The 27479-nt window shown below is 45.9% G+C and overlaps 1 protein-coding gene across 8 annotated transcripts in view; it reads left to right on the plus strand.

Annotated features, from left to right (window-relative positions):
- Positions 1 to 27479, plus strand: part of LRCH3 (leucine rich repeats and calponin homology domain containing 3) — a 366756-nt gene that overhangs the window by 159848 nt on the left and 179429 nt on the right. For all 8 annotated transcript variants that reach the window (XM_078665641.1, XM_078665636.1, XM_078665637.1 and 5 more), the window contains exon 4: positions 26251 to 26356. In XM_078665641.1, coding sequence (XP_078521767.1) covers positions 26251 to 26356 — 106 coding nt within the window. The remainder of the gene's footprint in view (positions 1 to 26250; positions 26357 to 27479) is intronic.

The raw sequence follows: 27479 nt of genomic DNA on the forward strand, positions 1-27479 counted from the left end.
ATTATTCAATCAGTGATATTTTACATTAGAGTGCTTTGAGTGAGTTGAGATGCCTTTTATCCCATTAGCTCGTTTTTTCAAGAATCCAGTAGTAGGTGTGTGGATGAAACCACCTGTAGTATTTGTGAATTCAAGATCAGTGTTGAGGGAGCATAGGTCAATGTAAGGTTTTATTTAAACAAGACAACATCTCCGGTTTGTGGAGAGGGGAGCAGTTGAATTCTTCCCCTCACACAGTATAACTCCAATGAAAGTCAGCTTGAAGAAGTGCTCCTTGGGATGTGGGACAGTGCTCTTGTACTGGTGGGTCCTGAAGATATTAAAAAGGGATACAATCTTCTTTTGCTTTAGACTGTCTCGCCTTCAAATATATAAACTGTAGTACACAGAGACAAGATTTTGAAATATTCCTAGATAAGAACATAAAAGAAATGCAGCAAAAGGAATTCCATTCTTTCTAATTCCAAAAAAGAATATAGGAAAGTTGAAACCATTTGCAAACCTTTGGATCTCAAAACTCCTGTGAAAAGGCAAGTTCCTCAGGTGTCTCTTTTGTGGCACTGTGGTTGGATGATGATTTCTGGATGTTCAAGATATATTTTACTAGAGTTAAGTTTTCCTTTCAAAGTGAAAATATCTGTTTCGAAGTTGAAGACCATCATTTTCAGTTCATAGTTCTACTCTTAAGCCTTATGTCAAGAACGTGAGTGCTCTTAGAGGTTCTGGCTGCTCTCCAGGGGTGCAGGTGTTTCCTTATCTGAGTACTGGCTTCTGAAGGAGGCCTTCTGTGATGGAGCTTCATTTGCTTTCCATACAGTCATTGAACTATAGGCTGGGATTTTCTGAGTTCAAGAATCGAAGCTCACACAAACTAGTTTATTGGAGCATCAGTATCTACTTCTTTGAATAAACTGCTTCTTCGAGTGACCCAGCACACCCGGGTGAAGCACCACTATTAATTGACATACATTTTCATGTTTTCTAATTTCTTAATAGACTGATAGGGTTCATGGTAAACTGGATTCTCTTTACTTCTCTTGTTCTGTATTGGTTGCTGATGATTCACACCACAAGGGGAGCCTTGTAACTCTCTAGTGTTGGTGAGATAGAATGTCTACCAGGATGTGGATTGGTGGACGCTGCACAGCAACCTTTTGAAAGGTACCATGGACCTTCCGGTCTGTTAGATTGAAGTGATAACAGAAGCATCTGGGTCGTTTGGCCCCTTAGAACAACTATTCTCAGATTGTTTTTCTTTCCAGCGTGTAAAGAAGTTACATTCTGGTCTTCATGGACAGTACACTACTGTGCACTATGTTAGCAAACTCTGGTAAGCAGTGTTCTTGAAGTTGTACAAGGAAGCGACGATCCAGTGGCATTCTTCAGTCCCCCAAGGACATAGTGGTTCAGAATGCTCTTTGGGATAGGCAGAGCAAGGGCCAGCTTTAAATATTTTCACACAAACAGTAGTCATCAGTAAAAGCGTTGTTAAATATTTCGGAATGTTGGGCTATCGAAAGGTGGATCCCTTCACACCTTACCAGAAAACATTACCCGTATTTCTGCTCAGTGTGTACCATAGGAGAGGATTAGATGCACCGATGGTCAACTAGAACAATCTAGTGTTTGCCTTCCCACCTTTTGTGAATACTTAAATGGTTTTGACAAGTTTTAGAAAGTGTCAGTGATCCCTGGTGCACCGAACTGTCCCTGAAGTAGCACAAATCTCCATCCTTCTCAGCTGTGGGCGATTGGTGAGGCTTCCTGTTAATTTGTTGCAGTAATCTTGAGGGGTGATGCACAGTCAGTTGCTGCTGCATCTAAATAGTCTGCAAGTGGTTTATTTCTGAGAGTTTAAGAGACTGACACTTGGCATGATGTCTCTAACTTGGTTGATGCTGTCTAGAGACTGTGAATAGGAACATGTTGATCCGTTTACAACTTGAGAGAAAGATCCGCATTATTCAGTATTTCAAAGGCTTTTTTAATGGCGAGACACATTAGAGTTCTCAGTTGTCGATAGATCACAAGGTTTCAATGCATCAAGGGCAGAAGAAGGGTAGAATATTCCAAACAATCCTCCTGGCAGTTTAGCCTTGCTAAACTGTATTCGCTCTCGTGGGTATGCTCTGTTGAGTCATGGGGGCCCAATCTTTAGATCAGTGGGATGGTTGCATTCTGGTGTTGGTTTGCTGAAATCCTTGCATTTTTTCTTTTTTCGAAATTGTTTAAAAAATGTAGGTAGTTGGGTGGTGTTTTCATCACTTTAGGTTGTGAGAATTCAAAAGGGAGGGACCAAGACTTTGAGGGACCTTTCTCCATGTTTTGGTTGTCTGGTTTTGCGTTGACAGGGACAGACTGCATTTTTGGAGTTTCTTTCTCGCAGGTTTAAGCTGCTGGGCAAAATGTTACAAATAAGGAGTTCCTTTACCTTGGAAAGCTTTGTGTACATGGAATCCTGAAGGGGAATGAATGTTTTGCTGAACTGGGAGCAATTGAAAAGATATCAAAGTGGTGGTGGGGGGGGTGAAGGGTTGGTGGGGGGGTGAAGGGTTGGTGGGGCGGGGGCTGGCAGATGGAGCGTAGATGGTGGGGTCACAGGTTTTTGACTTGTTAGGTTTAAATACAGTCTGGTTCTGGATTATTTTAAGTTTTTGTGCTAGAGATTATTAATATATAATGTTGCTATAATCTAATTTTGACAGTGCTCTGCCTTTTTTCAGTTAAATTCTGGGATTGGACTGAAGAAGCCAGTCAACTTTACTTAGCCAGGGTAGTTGCAAATTTCTATTTTCACCACGGAATTAATGCACAGAACGAGAACTATTTCAAAGTCTAATAGGATATCCAGGTTTTGTTCTTTGATTGCTGGGGTTGGAGATTGTCACAACCCTCCTGCCAATTGAAGGAATTGGATGGTTTGGTGCTAGCTTCACTCTCAAGAAAAAGTATCTCGGTTTTATCATGTTTAGATCGACATCTATCCTTCATCCACGAAAATGTATTCCAAGCATCTCGTTCTAGTCTCATTTTAAGCAGCTTAATCTCGCTCTTGCCTTAGTAAGATCTGAGTGTCATCAGCATGCATCTGGAGAAGTTGGTAGCGGTCTCCTATTGTGATCCTCTTCCATTTTTGTGAGTTAGCCATTTACTAAATAATCAAAGGCTGCCACAAAAAATAAGTCTCATGCTCTCACAGTGATTTCTTCATATTATGCTGCGTCAGACACTTCTACTTGCAGCACGGTTCACCCAATTCTGGAGTCAGGAGACCAACAGATGCCTATGGACTGATTCAGGTTTTAATTGAATGGTTGCCAGCCCTTGGGGATGGGGTGAAATTAAATTCAGCAGCCCCGTTCCTTCCAGAACAGAGCGATGGTCAAAAACTGCACAGGAAACCATTTAAGTCTGGCTAGTCCCTCTAATTCATGGCAAACGAGACAGAATACAAAAGCCTCCCCAACCCAGCCAGAGTTTGCAGACTGTCCCATAGTGCCAGGCAGTTCTAAGCTCCCAGTTCTAGTCAGTGGAAGAAGATGCAATCCTCTTAACTGACGACAGTGCCTTGGGTGCTGAAAAAATGCTTCTACCTGTTGCAGTAATGCAGGAGCACCATCAATGGTAGCCATATATGATGCCCTCTCTCCCAGACAGAACACAAGTTGTTGGAAGCACTGGCAAAGCAGACTGCCTGCAGATGTCCAGCTGCATCAAGGCTTCAGAGAGCTGTGGTGTGAGGGGTGACCTCAAGGGGAAATCGCAAGGATGCTTGAACACCGCTCTACTAGTAAACTGCAATCTAGGCACTTAGTCAACGTATAGTGCAGGGGGGAGTTCAGGGTAACAGGAACAGGATCCTCAAATGCACACTCAGTTGGGCTATTCCTTCTGTTCTAGATTGTAGCTGCTTGCTAAAATTACATAGTCATACGTTATACTTCTCACCACATGTCCTAAAAGGGCAGAAGGATGCTGCAGGCTAAAAATAAAAAAAAGCATGATTGATGGAATTCTGGATTCAGAGGACTACCCTTTTAAATGACTGATTTTTGCACCCTTATAGAGATGCTCAGTCCTCAGCCTCTTTTATTCAACCTCATTTCAGATCACACAAATCTGTGTGCAGCCATCCACATATGGAAGTACTGCACTGTATAAAACACAGAGGGTCCCCGGCCCAGTGTAGTGCTCTCACTAGGAGGCATTCTAAAGGAATAGAGAGCCAAGGTTAACAGACTAAATTATGCTGATTAAAGTCTAGCTCCAAAGTAGAATTCACTCTGCTCCTTAAGCCCACCTCAGAGAGATGTGGACAGGCACTGAAATACAGATACCTATGGGCATAACACTGAAAGCCTGACTGCAGAACAAGAGCTAAACAACAGGATGTCCTTTAGTCTGCAAATCCTCAGTTAAATATACGGGCACACGCTCCTTCGCCTCAACACACCTCCAAGAGGGATAGATGGAGCTATAGATGAAAGAATTCACCCGTAATTACATTAACGCCCATGTCTTCACAAAAGTGGCGAGGTATAGACAGAATCTCTGGTGATGCTGGTGTGTGGCATTGTCAAACCTAAGGGAACCAACTGAAGTAAGTCAAATGTGCCTCCTTGTGAAAAACCACTGTGATTAAACATTGGCCTGCTCACCTGCCCGTCCATTCAGGGATATTGCATCTCCCATTATTGCCAGACTGTTTCTATGTCTGATTAAGTGACATTTTTTATAGTGGAGATGACTTGCCACACTTCTCCACAGTTACACATACAGCTGTCTCTCTATGGTTGGTTTACAATAATTTAGTTTCTAGAATTTGACACAGCTGCATAGCCTGTCAAAGATGAGACTAGTCTCAAGTTGTAGGAGGTTCAATAAAATCAGAATTTGTATGTTGGGACAGGAATGCCCCCCTGCCCCTAGTGCTCACCTACATATGAAACTTAACCGGACTTTTATTGTTGCCCGGCCGTCATACTAATCCAGTATATACGCGGAGTGTGAATCGTTCATATGACTAGACCTTTTTCTCTGTGTCAAGGGGAGGCGACCCTACCTGCTCAACTTGTGTAAAATTCAGCCTTTGCATTAAAACGAGAACCACAAGCTGATATTCTGTGTACTTGTATATGCCGCAAATGTGAAGCACATGTATGGTCGGGCGGAGCCTGCAGATGGCTGCGCTGTGGTGCGCTCCTTCGGCCACATTCTCATCTGACGCCTGGAATGCTGCAAGTGGCTGATGAACCGCCTCACAGCATCCTGCAAGACATGGCAGGAGGTCAAAAGCAATAGCCCTTCCTGCAGGCAAAAATCCAAGAGAAATTAGTTGGAAGTTCAAAGTACGTTTTTTAAAGCATCAATGGACTATGATTAAATATGACAACAGTCCAGCAGGGACGATTAAAATTTGACCTGTAGCTCCCCAGTCTATAAAAACACCATTAGAAATGTAACCAACTAAAGGGATTTTGCCGCCACAGTAAGACCAGAGGCTTGAAGGTTTAATGACTACAGACTCTTGATCAGTAGCACAAAGCACCCTACCTCACTGAACACACATTACCCCCGCCCTGCCCCCAAGTCCTAATTGGGCTTTCCCTACGGCATTCGCACAAGGTTAGACCCTGCTGAAGAGAGGGACATGGACGGATGATTCTGCAGACATCGCAGCCAGAACAAAATCGCGGTTACATGCCAGGCTGAACATACTGATTGACCCTCCCTAGGCCATGGACCCATTTTGATTTCAAGTGTGTCACTTTTAATTAAATTGTAATGATTTTAAATAATTGTCAATAGCCTCTCTATTGTCTTTGCCCTTGCCTTTTGGACCCTAGTAAAGTCGTGAGAAATTACTCTTATTCTGAGCAGATTGTAATGTAAAAAGGTACCAGCAGCATTGATGATTTTGTAAAAAAAATTTTTTTGCCACTCATTGAAATGTGGGTGAGACAGCCTATGTCCCTCTGTGCTTTCACCTCCTGTAAAGCACTGCAACTGGTGAAAGCCTGTCCCTTAACAAAAGCACATGGCTTACATACTACGCTGCTGAGATTATAGGCGCTGGTTGCAGGGAGAGAATGGCAGACTCTGGGTGGGTGGTGCCCATTGTGAAAGTAAATTGAGACTGGGGCTTCTCCTGGGCTTAAGCTTCATCTTTGCTGTGTAAGCTGCATGCTGTTTAGAAGTGCCTCTGGGCTTTGAGAATGAGCTGTTGTTAGTACCCGATCTCTGCGAGTTCCCGCAGGGTTTTGTCGATTTGATGACAACTGCTCCTGATGCTCCAGATTGAGGCCTTGTTCTGTGCAGGACAGTACTCTGCTCTTTGTTTCCTGTTCTCTGCCCCGAGTCAGTATGGGGTCTGCTGAGTGTGAATGGTATAGTTACTGCTCATAGCTATACTAAATAGATCCCTGAACACATTCCTGGTATCAAATGTCACTGGATGCTAGGCCACTGTGGATCGCATTGAGCGTTCTAATGGTAATTGTAGTATGCCTCCGGATTGCAATTAATAGACACTGAGTAGTACTTAATCATTAGCCACGCCCGCTAACTACAGATAACCAAATGCCCCACAGATACTGTCTCCAATTTCTATACATGACTGCCCTGGACAGCTATAGTAATTCATGAATGTTGTCCTATTGCACAACCATTGTGACCAAAATCCACTGTGCTTCTTTTCTTTGAACACTTATTTCTCTCTGACAAAACTCACCGTCCATGTTATCCGTTACGGGAAAAACAAACCACTCACAATCCAAGCTCAACTGTGACTCCAAAAAGTCCACCAGGGCAGGTGACATTGTAAATCACCAGATCCGAAAATGAAGATCTTTGTACACAACATGAAGCAAAGTCTTTAAACTATAGATGGGAAAATAGATACCCTAACCCACCACATGGATGGTATGATGGAGAGACTTCACAAATATGCTTCGAGACTGGATGTTGTTGAACGAAGGGTCTTGGCGATCATGGACTATGCTGCAACAAGCAAGGATGCACAGACTAAGATCGAAAAGGAACTATGCTGTCCAGAGCCAAAAAGGAAGACATAGAGGCCAGATCACACCGACACAACATCAGCATTGTGGAAGTTCCTGAATCCACCCCGTCTGGAAGCATGGAAGCCTTCGTAGAGCGACTACTTAAGAGAGGAAACTTCTTGGCTCTTTTTGTTATGGAACATGCACTGCTCCCTTGCGGTGAGGCTGATTCTAGTAGCCAAGGCTAGACTTCTCACCAGTTGGCTTAATTAATAGGGATCATGATGCTGCACTTAGAAAGGCCTATGCAGTCTGAGAGATTCTGGATCTGACATCTCCCTTTTCCCAGATTTCACCCTTCAGGTACAAGAATACAAGAAACTTTTTACCTGTCAAGAAAAAGCCCCAGGATGAGCATGGAATATAGCGTGCTATAGCCTGCCTGACTTTGGGTAAAGATGGTGATAAATAAAATATTAAGTAATCCGCATCATGTGATGAAGACAGTGAAGAACCTTGGTACCCTCCGCCCTGTTGAAGGTGAAGTTGACAAGGTATGGATGACACCCTCTGTGATGGTGGGCTGTGACTGATAATTGCACATTTTATTTGCCTCCTAAACATTCGACATTCCCGCAAAAATACTACCAATTGAATAGGATAAAGTTAAGCAGTCTTAAAGTTCGGGGTCTGTCACACAACACAAAAACATATACCATATATACAGGCCTACTTGCATGTTGCTCAGGTGAACATGCACTAATGCCATGTAGGCATAAGCTAATACCCCACTAGGACATGAGGGGCATGCCCTAAAGATAACCTCACTACAAGGGTATTGTCTCGCTGTCAGTACCTATTCTCTTTCAGTTCGTGCTGGCTACTTACTGCTTGTGTATGTTTTTGTGTTGTCTGACAAACGCCCTGAACATTAGGACTGGGACAACAGAAGGTGACAATAAAATGACAGGGCATCCATATATGTCTTGATTAAAGCCCCAGACCCTTAGCGGCCTAACCACCAGGGCTGAAACACTTCGACACAAATTAAGCTATAAGGACACTAAATGTGTTAAAAAAACTGCTAAGTATTTTTAACCATACTGGAGGCACCCATGATTAAAAGGATACCTGGGTATCCAGCAGGTATTTTTAACATTCCAATAGGAGACCCTGTTGGATGTAACAACACAAGAGCTCCCTGGAATATGATTGAGCCCATCCTGGTGTATAGGGACCATGATGGTGAAGCATGACGCTAATAGGTTGTGGGAGGGTCAACAAAACCTTTGTTAGGCCTTACCTTCAAGCTTTTGGGTTTAGCCAAATGGGAACTAGTTGAAACCGGGGTATAGGATATTCCTAGAGTGAAATGTTAAACAGTTATAGGTTAATTTTCTTAGCTCAGCATCTTGTAGTGTAGCATAGCATGCTGGCTATTTAGTTAATGTTTGATGATTTATATATAACTTTGGTTACCTTTCTTTGTTACTGGAAACAGTAATGACTTGGATAACTCAGATAATCAATCTAACAACAGCTAATACCGTAACATGAGGAGAGAATGATAAATGCAGATTATGGAAACGATTTACTATATACCTAAATGTGGCCACTATTGCCTTACAGGTATTGGTTCTGGACTTGCTATGGTTTCCCCAAATTGTGAACCAAGAATTTGTTAAAACATGTTTGTTTTGTGTTTTTCAGTTGGGGAGGGACTAGTTCACTGTATGTTTGTGTTTACATTGGGATAGAAGCGGGTAGATTCACTACGACGGGAACATTTATTGAGAGTTGACAAAATTGGTCACATCCAGGCTTGCACTTGGGCTGGGTCAAGCATTCGAGTTCACACATAGGACGTGATTCACACATATTAACATAATGCATTAGACCAACAAAGATTCATTCGGATTACTAACTTGGGATGCTAGAGGCCTTAATGACAATAGAAGACTGCGTAATGTGTAGCTTTTTTAAAAATATGGAAATGTTAGATTCAATGATTGCACCGGATAGTAGATACATGGTGTCCATATGTGAGATTGAGCAAAAAGAATAGTTTTTATTTTCAATTATGGTCTTACCCTTCACAACCCGCAGTTTTAATAGTGACCTACAGCAAATCATTGCCAAATATCAATGTAATTCCAGACAATTGCCTGCGAATTAAATTACCTACTCAAACTGGTCCAATGGCTAAAGATGTGTCATCCTCGGGATCCTGGGCCGGTAATGCAACAGGTGCCAGCAGAGGGCATTTGTCCTTGATGTTAGTGTGACTATAGGGACCGCCCCTGACAGGATCCATGGGGTAGGACTAAACTACATCTTGTAAAAAAAATAACTCTTTTCCTTTCAGAAATTGCTGAGAGCTGAAACTTAAGTTTGCGGTTACCTTGACACAGCGTTGGGTGCACCTTAGCGAGTGCACATCTATGTGTCACCACTGGTTCTGAAGAAAGCCTTGCGACTTCGCAATCAGAAGCCGAAACATGTAGACTTGACCTTGTCACAAAAACACCCACGGATGTCAATGGTCAATTTAACCAGATAGGACATCCTTTTTCGTTTAAGCCTTGCCTTATCATTCCATCATTACATTTATAAGGATTGATAAAGGCAATCTTAAATCACTTTTCACTGATCACTCGTTCTGCACAACAAAACCCGCTCCTCTGTAATCAGGCGTCGTTGCCCACCCGGGAGGCATTTGGCCGCTTGGGTGGGGACCCTATGATGAAGCATGTCACCAACTAGATTGGTGAGTGAGAGTTCTTTAAAAAAAAAAAAAAATAGGTTTTGCTTCCTTGTTTCATTCAATGCAGGAATTGCTCCTTATTTTGTTGTTTGTTAAATATGTGGAGATATAGAAACCCTTTAGCCCAGGAATTCACCTTCTACTCTGCAGTGCAAAACACACATTCACGTATAGATTATGTTCTGATGGCCAAGGATGCAGTCTCCTGGGTACCATCTTATAAATACCTGACATAGTGTCTCCGGTGCCTGGGCGCGGACCACGACGTCGAGTCCTGCGTCGACTGCCGGGCCTTGACGAGCAAGGCTAGGCGGGAGCGGTCCCGCAAGCTGCTCGAGTTCCGGATGTCGGCCCCGCGTCGAGAGCGGTCCCGGTCCGGCCGGAAGTCGAGGGAGCGGTCGAGGGAACGGTCGCGGAGCCGCCACGAGCGCTCCGGAAGTCGTCACCACTCCTCTGGTTCCTCAGGTAAGAGAAACAAGAAGTCGGGGCGTTGTCATCGCACCCCCGACTCCCCCCGACGCTCGCGCGATGCGGCCGGGGGTTCGGGTGGCCCCACCCCCGCGGCTCCGCGTGGGTTGCCGACGCTGCCTGCTCCATACCCGTCGGTCCCTGGGCAAGGCGCGTCGCGCGAGGAGATAGCGCCCTCATGGCCATGAGGAACTCCTCTGTCTCCTCCGACGGGGCCTACGGCGCCTGCGGGCCCGATGGTCCCGTCCGGGGGCCCAAGCGGTTCGGGTGCTCCTGCACCGACGCCGTCGGGTGCTCCGGCCCCGACGGCGGCTCCGGCCCCGGCGCCGCTGGGCCCTTCAGGGTCGTCGCCGGCTGGTCACCCGGCCTCTCCGGCGTCGATTCCATCGGGGCAACCCGTGGTGCCGCCTCCGCGCGGCGCCGTGACTCCGACGCCGGTTCCGGCCGGCGTCGGGGCTCCGGCGCCGGCTCCGGGCGGCGCCACCCCCATTTCCTCTCCAGTTCCGGACGCGGAGTCGGACCGGCGTCGCCCGACGCCGAGTCCGGCGCCGATGGGGCCCATTGACCCCGAGGAGCCGGTCTACATCGTCGAATCCGAGTACGGAGATGATGGAGATTATGGAGAGGGTTGGGAGGGGTCTGAGGACCCTCTGACACGCGACTGTCAGTACGACGTGGACTGGACAGGTGACTTGGGTGATGCCAGTGGTCTAGACGAATCGCCTAACCCTGGTTTTGTCTCGCCTCCCACTGTGGCGTCGGAGGCTGGGGCTGCCTACTCTGTGGTGCTGATGAGGGCTGCCAAGGCCTTGCACCTTGAGCTCCCCGTCGCAAAGGTGAAGCCTAACATCCTCACCGAGGTATTCAAACCACAGTCATGCCCACAGGAGCCTCTGCTGCCGTTTAATGAAGCCTTGACGGACGTTCTGTTGGGCACGTGGTCCAGGCCCGCTTCAGGTTCGCCTGTTGACAGGAACGTTGCCAGGCGCCACCGTCCGTGTTCGGACGACCCTAAGTTTCTGTCCACCCATCCCACCCCTGAGAGTCTGGTGATCCAGGCCTCCACATCCCAATCCGCATTCCCGTTGGCCCCGCCCGACCGGGAGTCAAAGAGGTATGACCAGTTTGGCAAGAAGGTCTTCTCGTCCCTGAGTGCGGGACTGCGGTCTTGCAATACCGCATGCCTCTTGGGCCGCTACACCCACTCTCTGTGGGATACGGTCGCGGAGTGTCTGCCGCAATGCCCGCAGGAGGTACGGGACAAGCTCGGCCAGACTATGGTTGAAGGCCGGGATGCGGCGAGGTATTCGATCAGGTGTGGTCTTGATACGACCGACTCGCTGGGCAGAGCGATGTCCACGACGGTGGCGATTCGTCGCCACGCCTGGCTGAGATCCGCCAATTTTTCGCCGGATGTCCAGAATGCCCTGATGGACATGCCGTTCGATGGCAGTCGCCTGTTTGGCGACAAAGCGGACAACGCTCTTGAGCGCTTCAAGGACTCCAGGGTCACGGCCAAGTCCTTGGGTCTCTCGACCCAGCGCCAGCAAACGGGTTCGTTTCGCTCCTTTCGTGGCCACGGAAGGGGCGGTCCCACACGTGCTGCCAGCCACGCACCGCAGAACACTTCTCAACGCGGTGGCGGCCGTGGATTCCGCCGTGGTGGCGGTCGGGGACAGCGGCGAGGTCAGGCCACACCTCCCCCCGCAGCAGCCTCCAAATCCTCCTAGTCCGGGCTTTCGGGCCCATGTGACGCCAGTGGGTGGCAGGGTTCGCCATCACCACTCCCGCTGGCGCACTATCACCTCGGACAGGTGGGTGCTGCAGCTCGTCCGAAGGGGCTACTCCCTCCCCTTCGAGGCCACTCCTCCAGCCATGCCACCGCAGAACCACCGTGTGTCGGGGGACCACTTGACACTTCTGCAGGAGGAAGTTACGGCCCTCTTGGCCAAGGGGGCCATCGAGCGCGTTCCTGGGCCAGAAGTAGGGTGTGGTTGCTACTCCAACTACTTTCTGGTGCCCAAGAAGGACAAGGGGGGCCTGCGTCCTATCTTGGATCTACGGAACGTCAACGGCTTCCTCCGGAAGGAGAAGTTCAAGATGTTGACTTTGGCTCAGGTCTTGGCTGCTCTAGACCCGCAAGACTGGATGGTAGCGTTGGACTTGCAGGATGCGTATTTTCACATCCCCGTCCTGCCGGCCCACCGGCATTACCTGCGGTTCACGGTAGGCCACGAGCACTTTCAGTTTATCGTGCTCCCATTCGGCCTTACCAGCGCCCCACGGGTGTTCACGAAAGTGATGGCGGTGGTCGCAGCTCATCTGCGCCGGTTAGGGGTTTCAGTCTTCCCCTACCTCGACGACTGGTTGTTGAAGGCGGGCTCGCCCCAGACAGTCGTCCACCACCTCCAGGTGACGGCAGACCTCCTGCACGAGCTGGGGTTTTCCATCAACGTGCCGAAATCACACCTGTGCCCCTCTCAACAGCTCCTTTTCATCGGAGCGGTTCTCGACTCGGCGCAGTTTCGGGTTTATCCTCCGGAACGGCGGGTCCGGGATATTCAGGCTTTGATTCCCATCTTTCAGCCGTTATCCCGGGTCTCGGTCAGGTTGACGCTGCGGCTTCTGGGGCTGATGGCCTCCTGCATCCTTCTGGTGCATCACGCCAGGTGGCGGATGCGGGCTCTGCAGTGGGACCTGAAGTTTCAGTGGGCCCAGCATCAGGGCAACCTATCCGACCACATCCTGATCTCGGAGGGCACTGCGAGACAGTTGCAGTGGTGGCTTACGGACTGCGATTGGGTCAGGGGCAGATCCCTCTCCCTTCCCCAACCGGAGCACGTAGTTGTGACGGACGCGTCCCTCCAGGGCTGGGGAGGCCACTTGGGAGAGGCGGAGATCAGAGGCATCTGGTCTCCGGCGGAGTCCCGGCTCCATATCAACATGTTGGAGCTGCGGGCGATTCGCCTAGCACTGAAGGCATTCCTCCCCTTTGTCAACGGGAGTGTAGTGCAGGTGTTCACGGACAACACCACCGCCATGTGGTACTGCAACAAACAGGGCGGAGTGGGGTCGTGGTCCCTTTGCCAGGAGGCCCTGCGTCTCTGGCAATGGCTGGAACGTCAGGGCGTGACTGACGGTTCAACACCTGGCAGGTTCTCTGAACGCCAGGGCGGACGAACTCAGCCGTCGGTGCTCGGTGGATCACGAATGGCGTCTGAACTCGGACGTGGCGAAAGGCCTCTTTCTGCAATGGGGAGAGCCTTGGTTAGATCTATTTGCCACAGAAGAGAACGCGCAATGTCGTCAGTTCTGCGCGTTGGAGTTTCCAAGACGGCACTCGCTCGGAGACGCCTTTCGGCGTGAGTGGAGTTGCGGTCTATTGTACGCCTTTCCGCCTATACCACTTCTGCCCAGAGTGCTGAAGAAGATCAGGCGCGACCGGGCCCAAGTTATCCTTGTGGCTCCGGACTGGGCTCGAAGGTACTGGTATCCCGAGCTACTCAGCAGGTCCCTCGATCCGCCTGCCCCTTCAGGAGGACCTTCTGTCGCAGCAGCAGGGGACGGTCCTCCACCCGAACCTGTCCAGTCTCCACCTCCATGCTTGGAGATTGAGCGGCGACAGTTGAGGCCATTTGACTTGCCTCCTGAAGTCTGTGATGTGATTCTGGCAGCCAGGCGTCCCTCCACGAAGTCGGTATACGCCTGCCGGTGGAACAGATTTGTGGCATGGTGCACAGCAAAGGCTGTGGATCCTCTCTCTGCTCCCCTTTCTGAAGTTCTCCTCTTCCTTCTTTCTCTTGCCCAGCAGGGCTCTGCTCTGGGCACTATCAAGGGCTACCTTTCTGCCCTTTCCGCCTTCTTAAGGCTACCTGATCAGCCATCTTTGTTCAAGTCCCCTATTGTACTGAGATTCTTGAAAGGCATCACGCACATGTTTCGTCCTGTTCCGTTCGTGATGCCTCAGTGGGACTTGAACCTGGTTCTGACCTTCTTGATGTGCGCTCCCTTTGAGCCGCTTCATTCCTGTCCTCTCCGTCTTCTCACTTTAAAGACGGCCTTCCTGGTTGCCATCACCTCTGCCAGGAGAGTGAGTGAGCTCCAGGCTCTTTCTGTGAAACCTCCTTTCTTGTCCGTTCATCCTGACAAGGTGGTTCTTAGAACTAGACCTTCTTTCCTGCCCAAAGTAGTTTCTGCTTTTCACATCGGGCAGTCCATCACCTTGCCTTCCTTCTTCCCGCCTCCGCATCCTTCAAAAGATGAGGAGCGGCTCCATCGTCTGGACCCAAAACGTGCGCTTTCATTTTATATGGATCGCACACGCCAGTTCCGGGTGGATGACCAACTGTTTGTTGGCTACGTGGGTGAGAAGAAGGGAAGGGCGGTACAGAAACGAACCATTTCTCGATGGGTCGTCCTGTGCATCAAAGCATGCTACTCTTTGGCTCGGAAGGAGCCTCCTGTTGTGCTGAGGGCCCATGCCACTCGGGCCACGGCGGCTACTACTGCCCCGGGCCGGGGAGTCCCTTTGCAGGACATTTGCCAGGCGGCTACGTGGGCTTCGCTGCACACCTTTGTGAGGCACTACTGCCTGGACAGTCAAGTCCGGAGGGATGGCTTCTTTGGCCGTTCGGTCCTCCAGGACTTTCTGGTGTAGGTTTGTATTGGTTCGCAGACCCACCACCGGGGTTGGTATTGCTGGGGTATCTATTCTAAGGTAAGGAATCTAATACTAACCTGTTTCTTTCAGATGAACAAGTTACTTACCTTCGGTAACGATATATCTGTAAGAAACAGTAGTTAGGATTAGATTCCTTACCGCCCCACCCATCCTCCCCGTTCTGCGAACTGATACCTAGGGTTAAGGACATCCCTTTCAGGGCCCTAGTTTCACATGGCACCAGTGTTAGTTCTCACATGGCTCTGCGTGTTCTGGCACGGAAAAGCTGTGTGCAAAGAACTGACGTCAGCGCGCGGAGGCGGCGTCTATATACTCCAGCGACGTCATCACGACGCCGACGACGCGGAGCCGCAGGGGACGCCTGCAGACGACGCCTACCGACGCGCAGGGGTACTGCTACGCAAAAGTTTCCGGATCCAGACTGACGCCTGGGGATATTCTAAGGTAAGGAATCTAATACTAACTACTGTTTCTTACAGATATATCGTTACCGAAGGTAAGTAACTTGTTCATCACTCGCAAGTGATAGTGGATGTAGATATCCCAGACCATCAATTTACCCCCTCTCCCTCCCTATACCCCCCAACTTTTCATGGATATTCCCTTCAGAGTCTGAACTGGATTCAGTGTTCAGATCAGAAATTGCGGGAGCTATTATAGAATATTTTCTAATCACCATGGGAACAGTTGAGCACTTTGTGACAATATGGGAAGCAGTTAAGGCCTATATACGGGGTGTTAGAATAGCCACACATGTTCCATCCCTACGCCTTAGACTGACCCATCTAGTAAAAGAAATAGGCTTATTGTAATAATCACATTAGCAGATTCGAGATGAACAAACATTGAATTGAATACAGGCCAAAGTTTGCGACTTCTATGACTTTGCAGAGAGGGAAGCTGACTGCAGAGAGGGAAGCAGAGCACGTGGGAATATATGCAGTTGCCAGAATCTATGGCAAAGGCAGTCACCCCAGCAGAATGCTTGCTAAACTGGTGTTCCCCAAATGGACTGAGGGTATAATTACATGTATATAGTCCTCCCAAAACAACCCTTTTATGACTCCTCTTACATAGCTGAGCGATTAGCAAGCATGGCATTGCTTGAAAATTACCACAGAGAACATCTACTGGCCTGCTCACACCTGAAGATTAAACTAGTGGTTAAAATTATGCCAAGCAGTTGTTCCCCTGACTTGCACAGCCTTATTACGGACTTTTATAAATGAAAATATGCGCAAGACTTGACGCCGGTCATTGACACTCTTCAAAACAATTGTGAATAAGGGCTGCCTCCCCCTTACCATGCTGGACGTTTTCATATTAACAATTCTAGAACCATATACGTCAATGAGTTTATATTATCCTTTCAACCACTCTCATGCCTGAATATGGGGGAAACACAACATTTGCGTAAATTTGAGCAAATAGTCTTAACCACATTCATGCCTTATGTGGTGCTACCTGAGCATTCAAGATTCATTCCCGGGTGCACGACAGCCATTAATCCTGGGACCTTTTTTGGCACAATTGATCTATTAGAGCCAAACACCCAGCTGCAACTGCCTTTTCAGATGTCAAAAAGGCATTTGACTCTGTGGAACAGAAGTTTGTTGTGGTCTTGAAGAATTTTGGAACCTTGGGATTATTCCTTAAATTAGCAAAAAATACTTTATCTGAGTCAATAGTCTCATAACTGAACCCATTAAAATAAGCAGAGGCATTATCAAGGATGCCCGCTCTCCCTCGTTATGCCTTGTGGCTGAACCTCTTGCCTCTGCGATTATAGAACGATACGCTCAAAGAGGACTAATGTTACAGACTGATAATGATAGCATGTGCAGGTGACCACCTGCTATATATTAGAGAGCCAGACACAAATCTCACATTGATATTGTATGAAATTGGTAGTTTTTATGGCCGGTCAGGCCTGATGATAAACTGGGCTAAATCTCAACTTATTCCATTGTCAGATGCTACTGTGTCCTGTACATCAGAATCTCCCTGGGTAAGGACAACTAAACCAGTCCGCTGTCTAGGCATTAAGGTGTACAGTTAACCAGCGGTTGTTTTTAATAGCAATTGTGAAATGGAACTAAATTATCGAAGAATGTGCACAGAAGGATCAGACTTCCTTTATCTTTGAAGGATAGACTCGCGGTTATGAACATGGTGATTTTGCCACCACTCCTGTACTACTTTTTGAATATACCTATTGCTTTAACTCAAACATTATTCAGTAATTTACAGCAACTTATGATTAAACTAGCTTGGGCAGGAAAGCAGCCCAGGATTACATGGTCCACATTTATACACCTAAACGCACAGGGTGGCTTTGCGGCCCTGTACTTGGAGAGATATTATCATATAGCTGAGGGTCAATTCACTCACAATTGGATTTATCCTTCACATACACTCCCATAGGTATAGCTAGTTAAGATGCTGCAGGCTCTTCCTCATTAGCAGCAGGCTAGTTATGTCTGCTCAGGAAAATTAACTACATATCTCAATCGAAGCCCTTGTGTACACCTGTCATTGACTGTTGAGGCACTGTGATGAGGGGTTACTATATGCTTCTGAGGCAAAACTCGAATATTGTGCACGACGCCCTGTGTGTCTGGAGAAAAATACAAGTATATGAATGGAAAAATTATCCATAGGTCTCTGGTACCTGTGATGGAGTCGTGGGCTCAAATCCGAATTCAATGGTCCTATAGGCGTTTCTTCGTTGGAGGATTGTAAATACTCTATGATCACAACTTACTGAATTTCCTATAGAGCCGGCGCGATTTCAGGTACTGACCCATCTAATACGCAACACAAGCTCACTCCACATTATTTTGCGTGTTTATGCCGTGTCCTGGATTTACAAGCCACTGGTGTCCACAAAATCTCAACACACAACGGCAATCTGATATGGACACTGGGATTACAGAAGCAGTGGCTATTCAATTAGCAAGTAAAACTGTCTCAATTAACACAAGGAGTAGACTTGTACAATTTAAATTCACGTAGAGATTAATTATACCCCGCTAAACCTATATAAATATTGACTACGCTCAATTCCTGCTAATTGCACTGCTAGGAGGAAGCAGTGGATTCCATACACTTACTATGGGAATGTCCTGGAACACAGGCATTTTGGAACAATGTATTTTCAGAATTTATAAAATGATGGAAATAAATAACCCCCCCCAGGTCTACTACTAAATGTTTAGAATATATGTGTCCACACGTAAATATGCAGCACTTGTACTACTTTTGGCTAAAGTATGAACTGCTATGCGGTGGGGCAGAGGCCCCCTAGACTATTAGATTAAAGTCTTAACATACTGCAATACACTTTAAGATAATTTTAGCGTAGCTATATCAGCTTACCCTACACCAGTTCTTAACATTTTGAATTTGGTGGACCCATACTTAATCATTACTGGAACCTGGGGGCCCGCTGAATCATTATTGGAATCCAGGGAACCCACCTGACAAATTACTGGAAGCCGGGGAGCCCAACCAAAGTATTTTCGATAATTTGAACAACAAAACAATTCATAAAAAGTCCAGAAGCAAGTATTAATCAAACAAACCTACAAATGATAAAATATTTTATTTGATTCACAAACAAATATAAAAAGATCTAAATTTGAATGGGAACGTTGAATATTCTGTTTGATGCACTTGCACTGCTCCCATGAATCAATCTGAGGATACTAACTTAATTTTTAGGCTCTAATTTCACATTTCTTCACATTTACTGAATGTTACCAATTTCCAGTTCTACATTTTGCATCTTTATTTATATAGGCTTTATTAATTTGTTAATATTTCATTTTCTCAGCAGGTGCGAACCCATTGAGTAGGCTTTGAGGACCCCGGGGGTCCCTGGACCACAGGTTAAGAACCACTGCTCTAGAACGAAAGATATCTTGGTGTCGTTAAGCACCTAACTAGATAGCCGCACTTCGGAATAGTTGTCATTTTTAGCCTCTGTGTATATGTTATAATATGTATGGTTGCACGATGGCACAACACAGGGAAATACAGCGCATGCTTTAACCGCACATTTTTTACCCTACATTTTTTTCCCCCAGCGATTATGCTTTTACAACGTATGCCAAGTTTGGTGACCCTAAGTACTTTAAGAAGGTTAAGCTAAAGGTTTTGAGGGATCTAGCTAGAACATGGGGCAATTTTAGACGTGCTCTCAAACTGGACTACTATCATAGTAGGGCCCCACTGTGGGACTCTCCGGGCGCTCCGTCTTGGCTCTTGGATAGTCTAGCTCTTTCAGTCAGAGAGGCCGGACTTACATCATGGGGGGACCTGTTTGTTGAAGGAGTTCTACTTTCATGGGAGACCTTGAGTTCAATAATAGGAATTCGTTTCTCACGATTTAAATACCTTCAAATCCAGAGTTGGGCTCAGGCTTATAGTCAAGGCAGGGAAAGGTTTAAAATAGGCACTGAAAGTAATCTAGTAACCCACCTGATTGACAAACCACCTTTCAAAAAAGAGATTACATATTGGTATAACCTCATGTTAGACGAAATTGATGGCGAATTCTTGCTCCCCCACTTGCTCTGGGAAACATATATCACCAACACTGATGTGGAGAGTTTGTGGCTAAAATCAGTATTATTTGTATATATATATATAAAGAATGTATTTGTCGGGGGAAAGTCCCCACACCCCTCAACTTGCCTTAAATGCGTGTTAAAGGCACACATTGTAGAAACATACACGCGATAAAAACATGTGTGCTCAAAAATGCGTGGTAAAGTCACAACTTGATAAAAAAAACTTGTTGTAAAGGCTGTTTCCCATATGTATTTGCTGAACACCTGTTAATTAATATTGATGATAGGCCTAATTACAGTTCTGGACCGTCTAATTAATCTGTATGTATCGTGATTAATATGAACTATCATACAAAAAACTTGATGCCCCGTCAGCCATGTCAAGAGAAGTGAGGAACCTCTGGGTAACCGTGGACTCCGACCTGTCCCTGATCCCACTTCGGCGAGGTCACTAGGGACACCCGCTACACAGTTAAAAAACATGGAGACCCATTTTTACCATACCTGGGACAGTGACGGAAGCTGTAATCTATCTTCACTTTCATGGTCTGTAAGATGGACTGTACCAGCAGTCTATTCCCTGGCTACTTACAGGTGGCGACTAATGTTTAAGGCATTCTACAACCTTCTCCGAGCCTCCCATGGAAAAGGAGCATTCTATGTATAATACTCAGAAAACAGGATGTTGCCAGGGCCGTTTCTACCATTAGGCCAGGCTAGGCGGCCGCCTAGGGCGGCAAAAGGGGGAGGGCGGCAAAAAACATGTGTGTGTGTGAACTTTTGTTATATAAGTATACCCCTTTTATTTGTGCTGTACTCGTTAGAATACAGCTACCGGAGAGACTGTGATTAGAGTGAAATGTGGTGGCTACCATTGGCAAAATGCATTTTGCGCATCTCCTTTTTTTTCATAATTGTAACGCTTCACACCATCTGTAAACAGCACTAGAAACAGTCCAACAATTATTCCATTTAGAGCTCTCTAGACAGTGACATCTCTGCATGGACAGCGCTAGATAGATTATTGCATCTAATCTGTATGCAGCTCTAAATACACTCTCGCAAATCTTTTACTAACAGCTCTCTAGTCAATCTTACATCTTTTCTGTATACATCTCTAAAGGCAGTCGCGCAATATTGCATCTGCAGCTCTAAACAATCTACCACTTCATCCATAAACAGCTCTCAAAGCAGTCTTACTCCAAACAGAGCTCTAAACAGTCTGGCATCTCATCTAGAGACTGTTCCTGACAGTCACGTCACATCTGCATACATTGCTAGAGACAGTCGCGGAATGTTGCGTGTACCCAGCACTGCCCAGTACAGCGGAGCTGTTAACCGAGAAGTGCCTAGCATAGGAGTGCCCTTGCCTCAGCAGAAGTCAGTCAGCACAGCGCCGCCAGCTCAGTAGATGTCAGTATAGCAGTTCCCCTAGCCCTGCGGAGGCAGTAGTGTCCCCAGCCCAGCAGGCTCCTGTAGCAGTACCCAGCTCAGCAGACTTCAGTACCAAGTGCCAAGCAGAGCAGTGTTCCGAGGCCAGCAGTGCATCTAATGAAGCTACAGTACAGCAATGCCCACTGCCCATGCAGAATGCTTCGATCCCGTCGATGTCCTGCCCTCCCTCTGGTGTTCGGTACCCGGTAACAAGTCACGTGACCAAGTGCAGGTACTGTTTTCCCCCAAAAGCTACAATTCTGGTTTCTAGAAGCATTTTCATCCATTTGACACCCCAGGCTCAGGTTGGGCGCTCTTCTTCCCCACATGTAAGATTAACGGTTCTGCCCTCAGAGCTTGTGGGCAGTTACTGTTGAGGACTTTATTTCACCTAGGTACCAGTCCCAGTCCAGTGTATTCAATGCTACGTAGCATCCTGCGAATTGTACAACTACACTGGACAAAACAACCTCGACAACATGATCTGCTATCAGGATACATCTCTGAGGTGGACGCAGCTGCTCGAAGCCCCCTCATACCCGCTATAGGCTTTGCTCTCCTTACCCAAGACAAAGTTAACTGCAAATGCGTAGCGTTTGCCGCTGGATAAGGTACGACAGCAGAAAACAAACATGAATTAACAGCAAGTTTGACTGTTGAAACTACACACAACGTATCTTATTTATCCTCCAAACGCTGTTTAGTTCCTTACATCTGTTTAAATAAATCGTCTCTTTCCGGCATTTCTGTGCTCAAGTTCAAAATGAAATGTGCAAAGCTTACGTGATTTATAAAAAGACAAAAAATGATCCTTTCACTTGTGTGTGAAAACATGCTAAATGGGTGATTTTGTAAAATAGGCAGGTTCAAAACTGGGAAATCTTATGAGGATTTACATTACTATGACGTCACTGTGAATTAAATATGCCAATTAGTCATCCCATTATTTGTGCCCTGCAGGGCTTTAAGTGGGATGGAATAACAACTGTGTCCAATGTAACTAAGGGCATGGCCTAAAACAGGTAAGCTACAAATTTGTGTTTAGCATAGTGTGCTAGTATTTTGCTGTTTCTGTCATTGCATCCAGTCAGGATTATTTGCTTTGTCAATGGTTGTTAGTTGTATAGGATAAGTAATCAACACCTATGGCTAGTATATAATATTGAAAAAGCTTACACTTAAAGCCCTGGTGACACCACAACAATGTTGCTGCTCCTGAGTTTCAAAAAAAGAGAAGGGAAATCCAGTGAGAAACAGACACTCTTTAAAGGATTTTTTCCCTTCCCCTACAGCGTTCGCCTGGCATGACGTCATGCCATAACTTCTCCACTGGTGTGAAGGGAGCAGTGTGAGCAGTGTACATCGATGTGCCTGCTGACACTGCAGTCCAGAAAAAATGGACCACCTGTGCCCGGGCACAAAACAGAGCACGATAGAGACCCGTTTTGAGGCCCCCTTTAAAAAACTGCCGGTGCTTAGACGCGGTGAGATCCGGACCACTTAAAGCCCTGTGGGTATCTGCCTGTGTTGGGTGTGATTGGAGGTGGAAGAGGCCACTAGCCCTACTGTTCTCCCAACTCAAGCCCATGATAGCGTAACTTAGTTAATACCCTCAAAACAGGGCAATAACACTTACATAGTCGCAACAATTGACACAGATGATTTACTTTAATACGGATTTGTCAGTCCAGACTAGATAGAAAGGCGCCAAAGCAGGTCTCTCTTGCCCAACACCTGGATGACCGGGGTAGAGAGTGATGGTAGTAAAAGGGAGGGGGCGGCATTTTTCAATTCTCGCCTAGGGTGGCAAAACACCTAGAAACGGCCCTGGATGTTGCTTCCAGGTTAGCACCGTTGATCATTGTACTTACATATGAAAAGAAATTCATAGAAGGTTATGTATTCTTAAAGCAAGCAGGAAAACTGTAGTACTCCTTGCCAAACCAAATACAAATTATAAAGGAGCCCATGAAATTCGGACAAGAGTGAAAACCTGGCTCTTTCTAACCTAATTCCCAGACTACAAGCTCTGGCAAGCAGCCTGGAACTGCAAATTTTGACAAGCATATGCAGAGCCTATGGCAGTCGGTGTCCTCGGCCAGCTGTTGACGGTGTCTTGACAGAAACTGGTAACCCTCCAGTATCAAACACAGTGTTCATTGTTCAACACTTAATTACACAATCTGCCTCTTCTAACTATGCAATCATATGATGGCCCATGTAGGTGGTTTATAATCATTCATACCACTATAACTAACTGATTGATACCTTTGTTCACGCATGCACACGCATGTAATTCCTAAAGTGTTCTGTGATACATTGCCTTCCCCTGATGGACGCTGATGTATTGCACAGCTGCAGGGCCCAATGCTTCTTTATATTCTAGCCATTATTTGACACTTAATGTTAAGAACTTCTAATAGCAATCATATAAGGGATGACTTTAAACCAGTCTATCATTGCAGATCAATCTCCCTCCTCACCATATGTGGGTCAGCTTCCCTACAGATCAATAAGATTTCACAGGGGGCCACTTTCTTCTGCGGTGAGCACATACATTTGAACTTAAAATATAAAGAAGTTGTGAACAAACTAATGGGACCCACAAAGTTGATCACATTTGTCAGCGCAATGCAACCATAAACTGTCTCTCCCTCTTTCATATCCCCTCATCCATCACGCCGCTCAGCACAGCTTCCCAAGACAGGATGCGAGAACCTCTTGTCATTCACACGTGACATGAAATGTTTCCCATATAGGTGAAAACTAAGACAACTTTTCCAGTTACGCACTCGCTACCTGTGTGTGCAAGTGCTTCAGCACCGAAGAAAGGATAGTAAGTACCATGTAAATGCGGTATTACCGTACATTATTGCTTGTCAGTCACTATGAGACAATAGTGACAGGTAGGCTAAATAACTCACTGCACCACCCACTCTAGTCACTCACAAACTTCAATTTGTCAGAGCTGCCCACCTCGAATGACCAGCTGCCACATGACCACAAATAAAATACAGTTAATCCAAAAGGATGAGAGACAGCACACTTTCAAATCAAATGTGTTTACGTATCAGTCCAATTTCCATGCAATGTTCGTTAGTCCATGATTCCCATTTTTGTTAGGCAAGTCATAATTTGTTTGTTTTTCTTGTTTCCACACTTGAGTATCCAATAGCATAAAGACACAGCCAACACGTTTCACCCCAACACTAGGGCTTTTTCAGGGCACTGCAATTCTTAAGTAAGAATCCAATACCATGTACAGAGTAATTAGGAAGCCATTCACGTTCAAGACGTTTGGTTGCGTACTTCCATGTGTCATCCAAAGGCTGGATAGGTATCCGGCGTGAACTAGGATGAGCCAGACCTGGATGGTGCTGCCATACAAAGTACTCTCGGCTATGTGATTACGGTTCTCGAAAAGACATGCAGAACTTTGATTGAAAATGGACACACATGATTGTTCAAGGAACTAAAGGATACCGAAAACATGTAATTGTATCGTGGACATCCTTTGGGGCATCAGCAGGGTCTTCTCTTTCTCGTAGGATTCTCTAGTGTCGTTCTCCCTAATAAAGCTTTTCTGCATAATCTTTTAGTTGTTTGTAAATTGCAGGGCATGCCTCGGAGGCAATGGGCATGGTAGATGATGCTCTGAAACATAGGAGGTTGTGTAGTCACGAATGCTTAGATGTAATCCATGATTTCGTTTTATCTTTTCTGGGGAACTATTAGTCACCGTGAAAAAACCCTTTTCTGTCTTAACCCCACCAATTTTACCACTGTGTAACAAACTTCCACTAGTCCCCTCTTTGTCTCCGCCCGCCCGCCCCACCAACCATAACCTCTATCCCAGAGAGAAATTTGCTCATAATTAGTTGCTATCTTGGTACAGTTCTACCTCTGAGTATGTTCAGTAACGCGTGCAGATTCATGTTTTGTGAATCATTAATGAGAATCGGCACTTGTTAACGATACTGCTTGTGCACCTGGATGTCATTAAGGTGTGCGGAGGCTTTGTGAGTGGGGCCCACGTTGTCTTGGATGCATTCGCTAGCACTGAGGGCAATTTGGGAGTTGATTGCACACACTTGCTTAAAATTAAAAATCTTTTTCAAATAGTGTAGTTTTATTTTCTATGTATAAAGTTTTGATAATCCTATTAAAAACAGTATTCAGATTAAAATAAGTACCCAGAAGCAGAAAGATTGCTTAAGTATTTTAATTTTGTGCCTTATAATGAAAAGTTACGTTTTTTTAATGTATTTTAATATTATATTATTTGCTTTTTTTGACCGTTTATCCATCCTATTGCAATAGAGCTGCCCTCCTTTGTTTGATTCTATATAGTGCTTTCTGATCTGGCCCCTCCCCCCCCCTACCCCCCATACTACCAGAAAATTGGATTATAAAGGTGAATTCTGACTTGTTAAATATTTACCCAGGCTATGCACCTGTTACAACTGTCCCATGCCTTTGACGTGTCATAAAATATATGCAAGTCCCTTTTCTGTATTTTACTGTTTTGGGGATTTGGTTTTTGAGGTTAAAAAGGTTCAGTCAGCTGCCAGTTTCCCATTTGTGTCATAATGTGTGCAGACAGATGACAGGGTTGGTGACGTACCTTTTGTCTGACCGGATTTTACCCAGCTTGAAGTCCTCGTATGTGTATTTATTTATTTATTTATTTATTTATGGAATTTTTAGTGCGCAACTAATACCCTAAGGTGTCTAGGCGCAACAAATACTCAGGATTACAGCACCAATCAGAGCACGTTCTCATTGATTGAAAAGCCAAGTCTTCAGTGTAATTGCTGTTCCCTTGAATGACGAGCACACTCTCTATTATGATTGTATTTTTTAAGTCTTTTTTCCCTGGATATTGCTAAGAAGATGAAAAATGGTGGGAAGAGGAAATGCCCACCGTGGCCATCTAAGGCGGACAATTGTTGCCTTATGGTCTTCCTCTCAACACCAAGTTGCTGATGACCTGACAAATCTCTTCCTCTTTCCTAAAGCAATGTATTAAGTTATGTTAAAACCTTTTTTCCCCATTCACACAGTACACCCTCACATACATACTCCCACTCCATCTCGATTCTAACAGTATACGCAATATATAGCAACAGTTTCTGATTTTTGCTAACTATTAACTTTTTGGGAACCCATATGATCCTTCATCGTCCTCCTTTCCACCTACCATGCCTCACGCAACTGTTCGCCTTTGTTGTTAATTAATGAAGAACATAGTACAAAATGCCCAGATGAAGAGACTTGTAGAATTGGAGAACACTTATAGTCCATGCTGATGTCAGTCTTTTCTTGCAGGATGTGAGCTGTAATGAAATTCAGAGAATGCCTCCTCAGGTGGGTCATTTAGAGTCGCTGCGGGACCTGAACATCAGAAGGAATCACTTAGAACATTTGCCTGAAGGTAAGTCTGGGTTCTTAGTGGCCATTGGTGTGCTCCTCAGCCTCGCACAGTATGCCAGTTTACACTTTCAAGGTCTGAATGCCTTAGGTAGGTGTCTTAAACAGACACTAGCTCCTAACCAATGTTTTACTTCTTCAAATGTTTGCTCTAGAACTGAGGCAAACCAAAATTCAAGGTAGTAAGAAGTCCCTTTCCATTACATTTGTTAAAGTTATTGACTCCAAAAAGACGACTTGGGGACATATATCCGGTAAAGAAGAAGAAAACAAATTGCTCATCCTTTTCACAGGTTCTGTGTGTGCTGTAGTCATGGTGCTGTTCAAGAGAAAGGTATAAAGGTTCAAAACATCATTGCAGTTGCTCCTATGGGTTTGTTTAAATCCAATTTGCTCTGCTCTGCTCACAGTTCCAACAATTTTGAAGTAACTAAGAAACGTTTGCCCATTGTCTGATTGTATGATGACAATCCTTTTCACAGTTTGACTGCTGTCAACTTTCAGGGTGTTCATTTGTCTTTAAAAGAACAGAATTCCTTTGTTAGGGGATGATAGCAAATAGAAGACTTTGTGTTGTGCCCTGCTGACAGTGGGAGAAGGCCAAGTCAGCCATCAAGTCCATGAACATGGGTTGGCTCCTGTTGTCTTGGAGCTTGGCCTTTTGAATCTCCATCAGAGATGTTGGACATTGTGCAAGAGGCTAGGACGCTGGCTGCCAGAATCTATTATTCGGCTTATTGGAAACGTTTGTTAATTGTCTGCAGGGAGACTGAAAACACTGTGTACAGCCCCAGTGCAGACGTACTGGTTACATCCGCTTGTTGCATACAATTTACTTCTACAATTTGGAGCTTTTATTCAGCATTAGCCACATATTTAGAGGAACAGTAGTCTTCAAAAGTCCCCTTGTGTGCTTTTAAGCGTATTCCACCTGCCAAACACCACCACTCACTGCCTACCAGAACTGTGTGCCCCCTCCACATATCCAACTTCAATCTGAACTGATGCAAACGTCTGCTCTGAAACTCTTCATGTTATCAAGGCTTCTTATTGTAATCACTTTATTGCTTCAGCTTAATAATGTTCAAGGCTATGGTGGAATAGCCTTTTCTGCAGATGAATGAGAA

The sequence above is a fragment of the Lissotriton helveticus genome, chromosome 11 (assembly GCF_964261635.1).
Source record: "Lissotriton helveticus chromosome 11, aLisHel1.1, whole genome shotgun sequence".
Classification (NCBI taxonomy): Eukaryota; Metazoa; Chordata; class Amphibia; order Caudata; family Salamandridae; genus Lissotriton; species Lissotriton helveticus.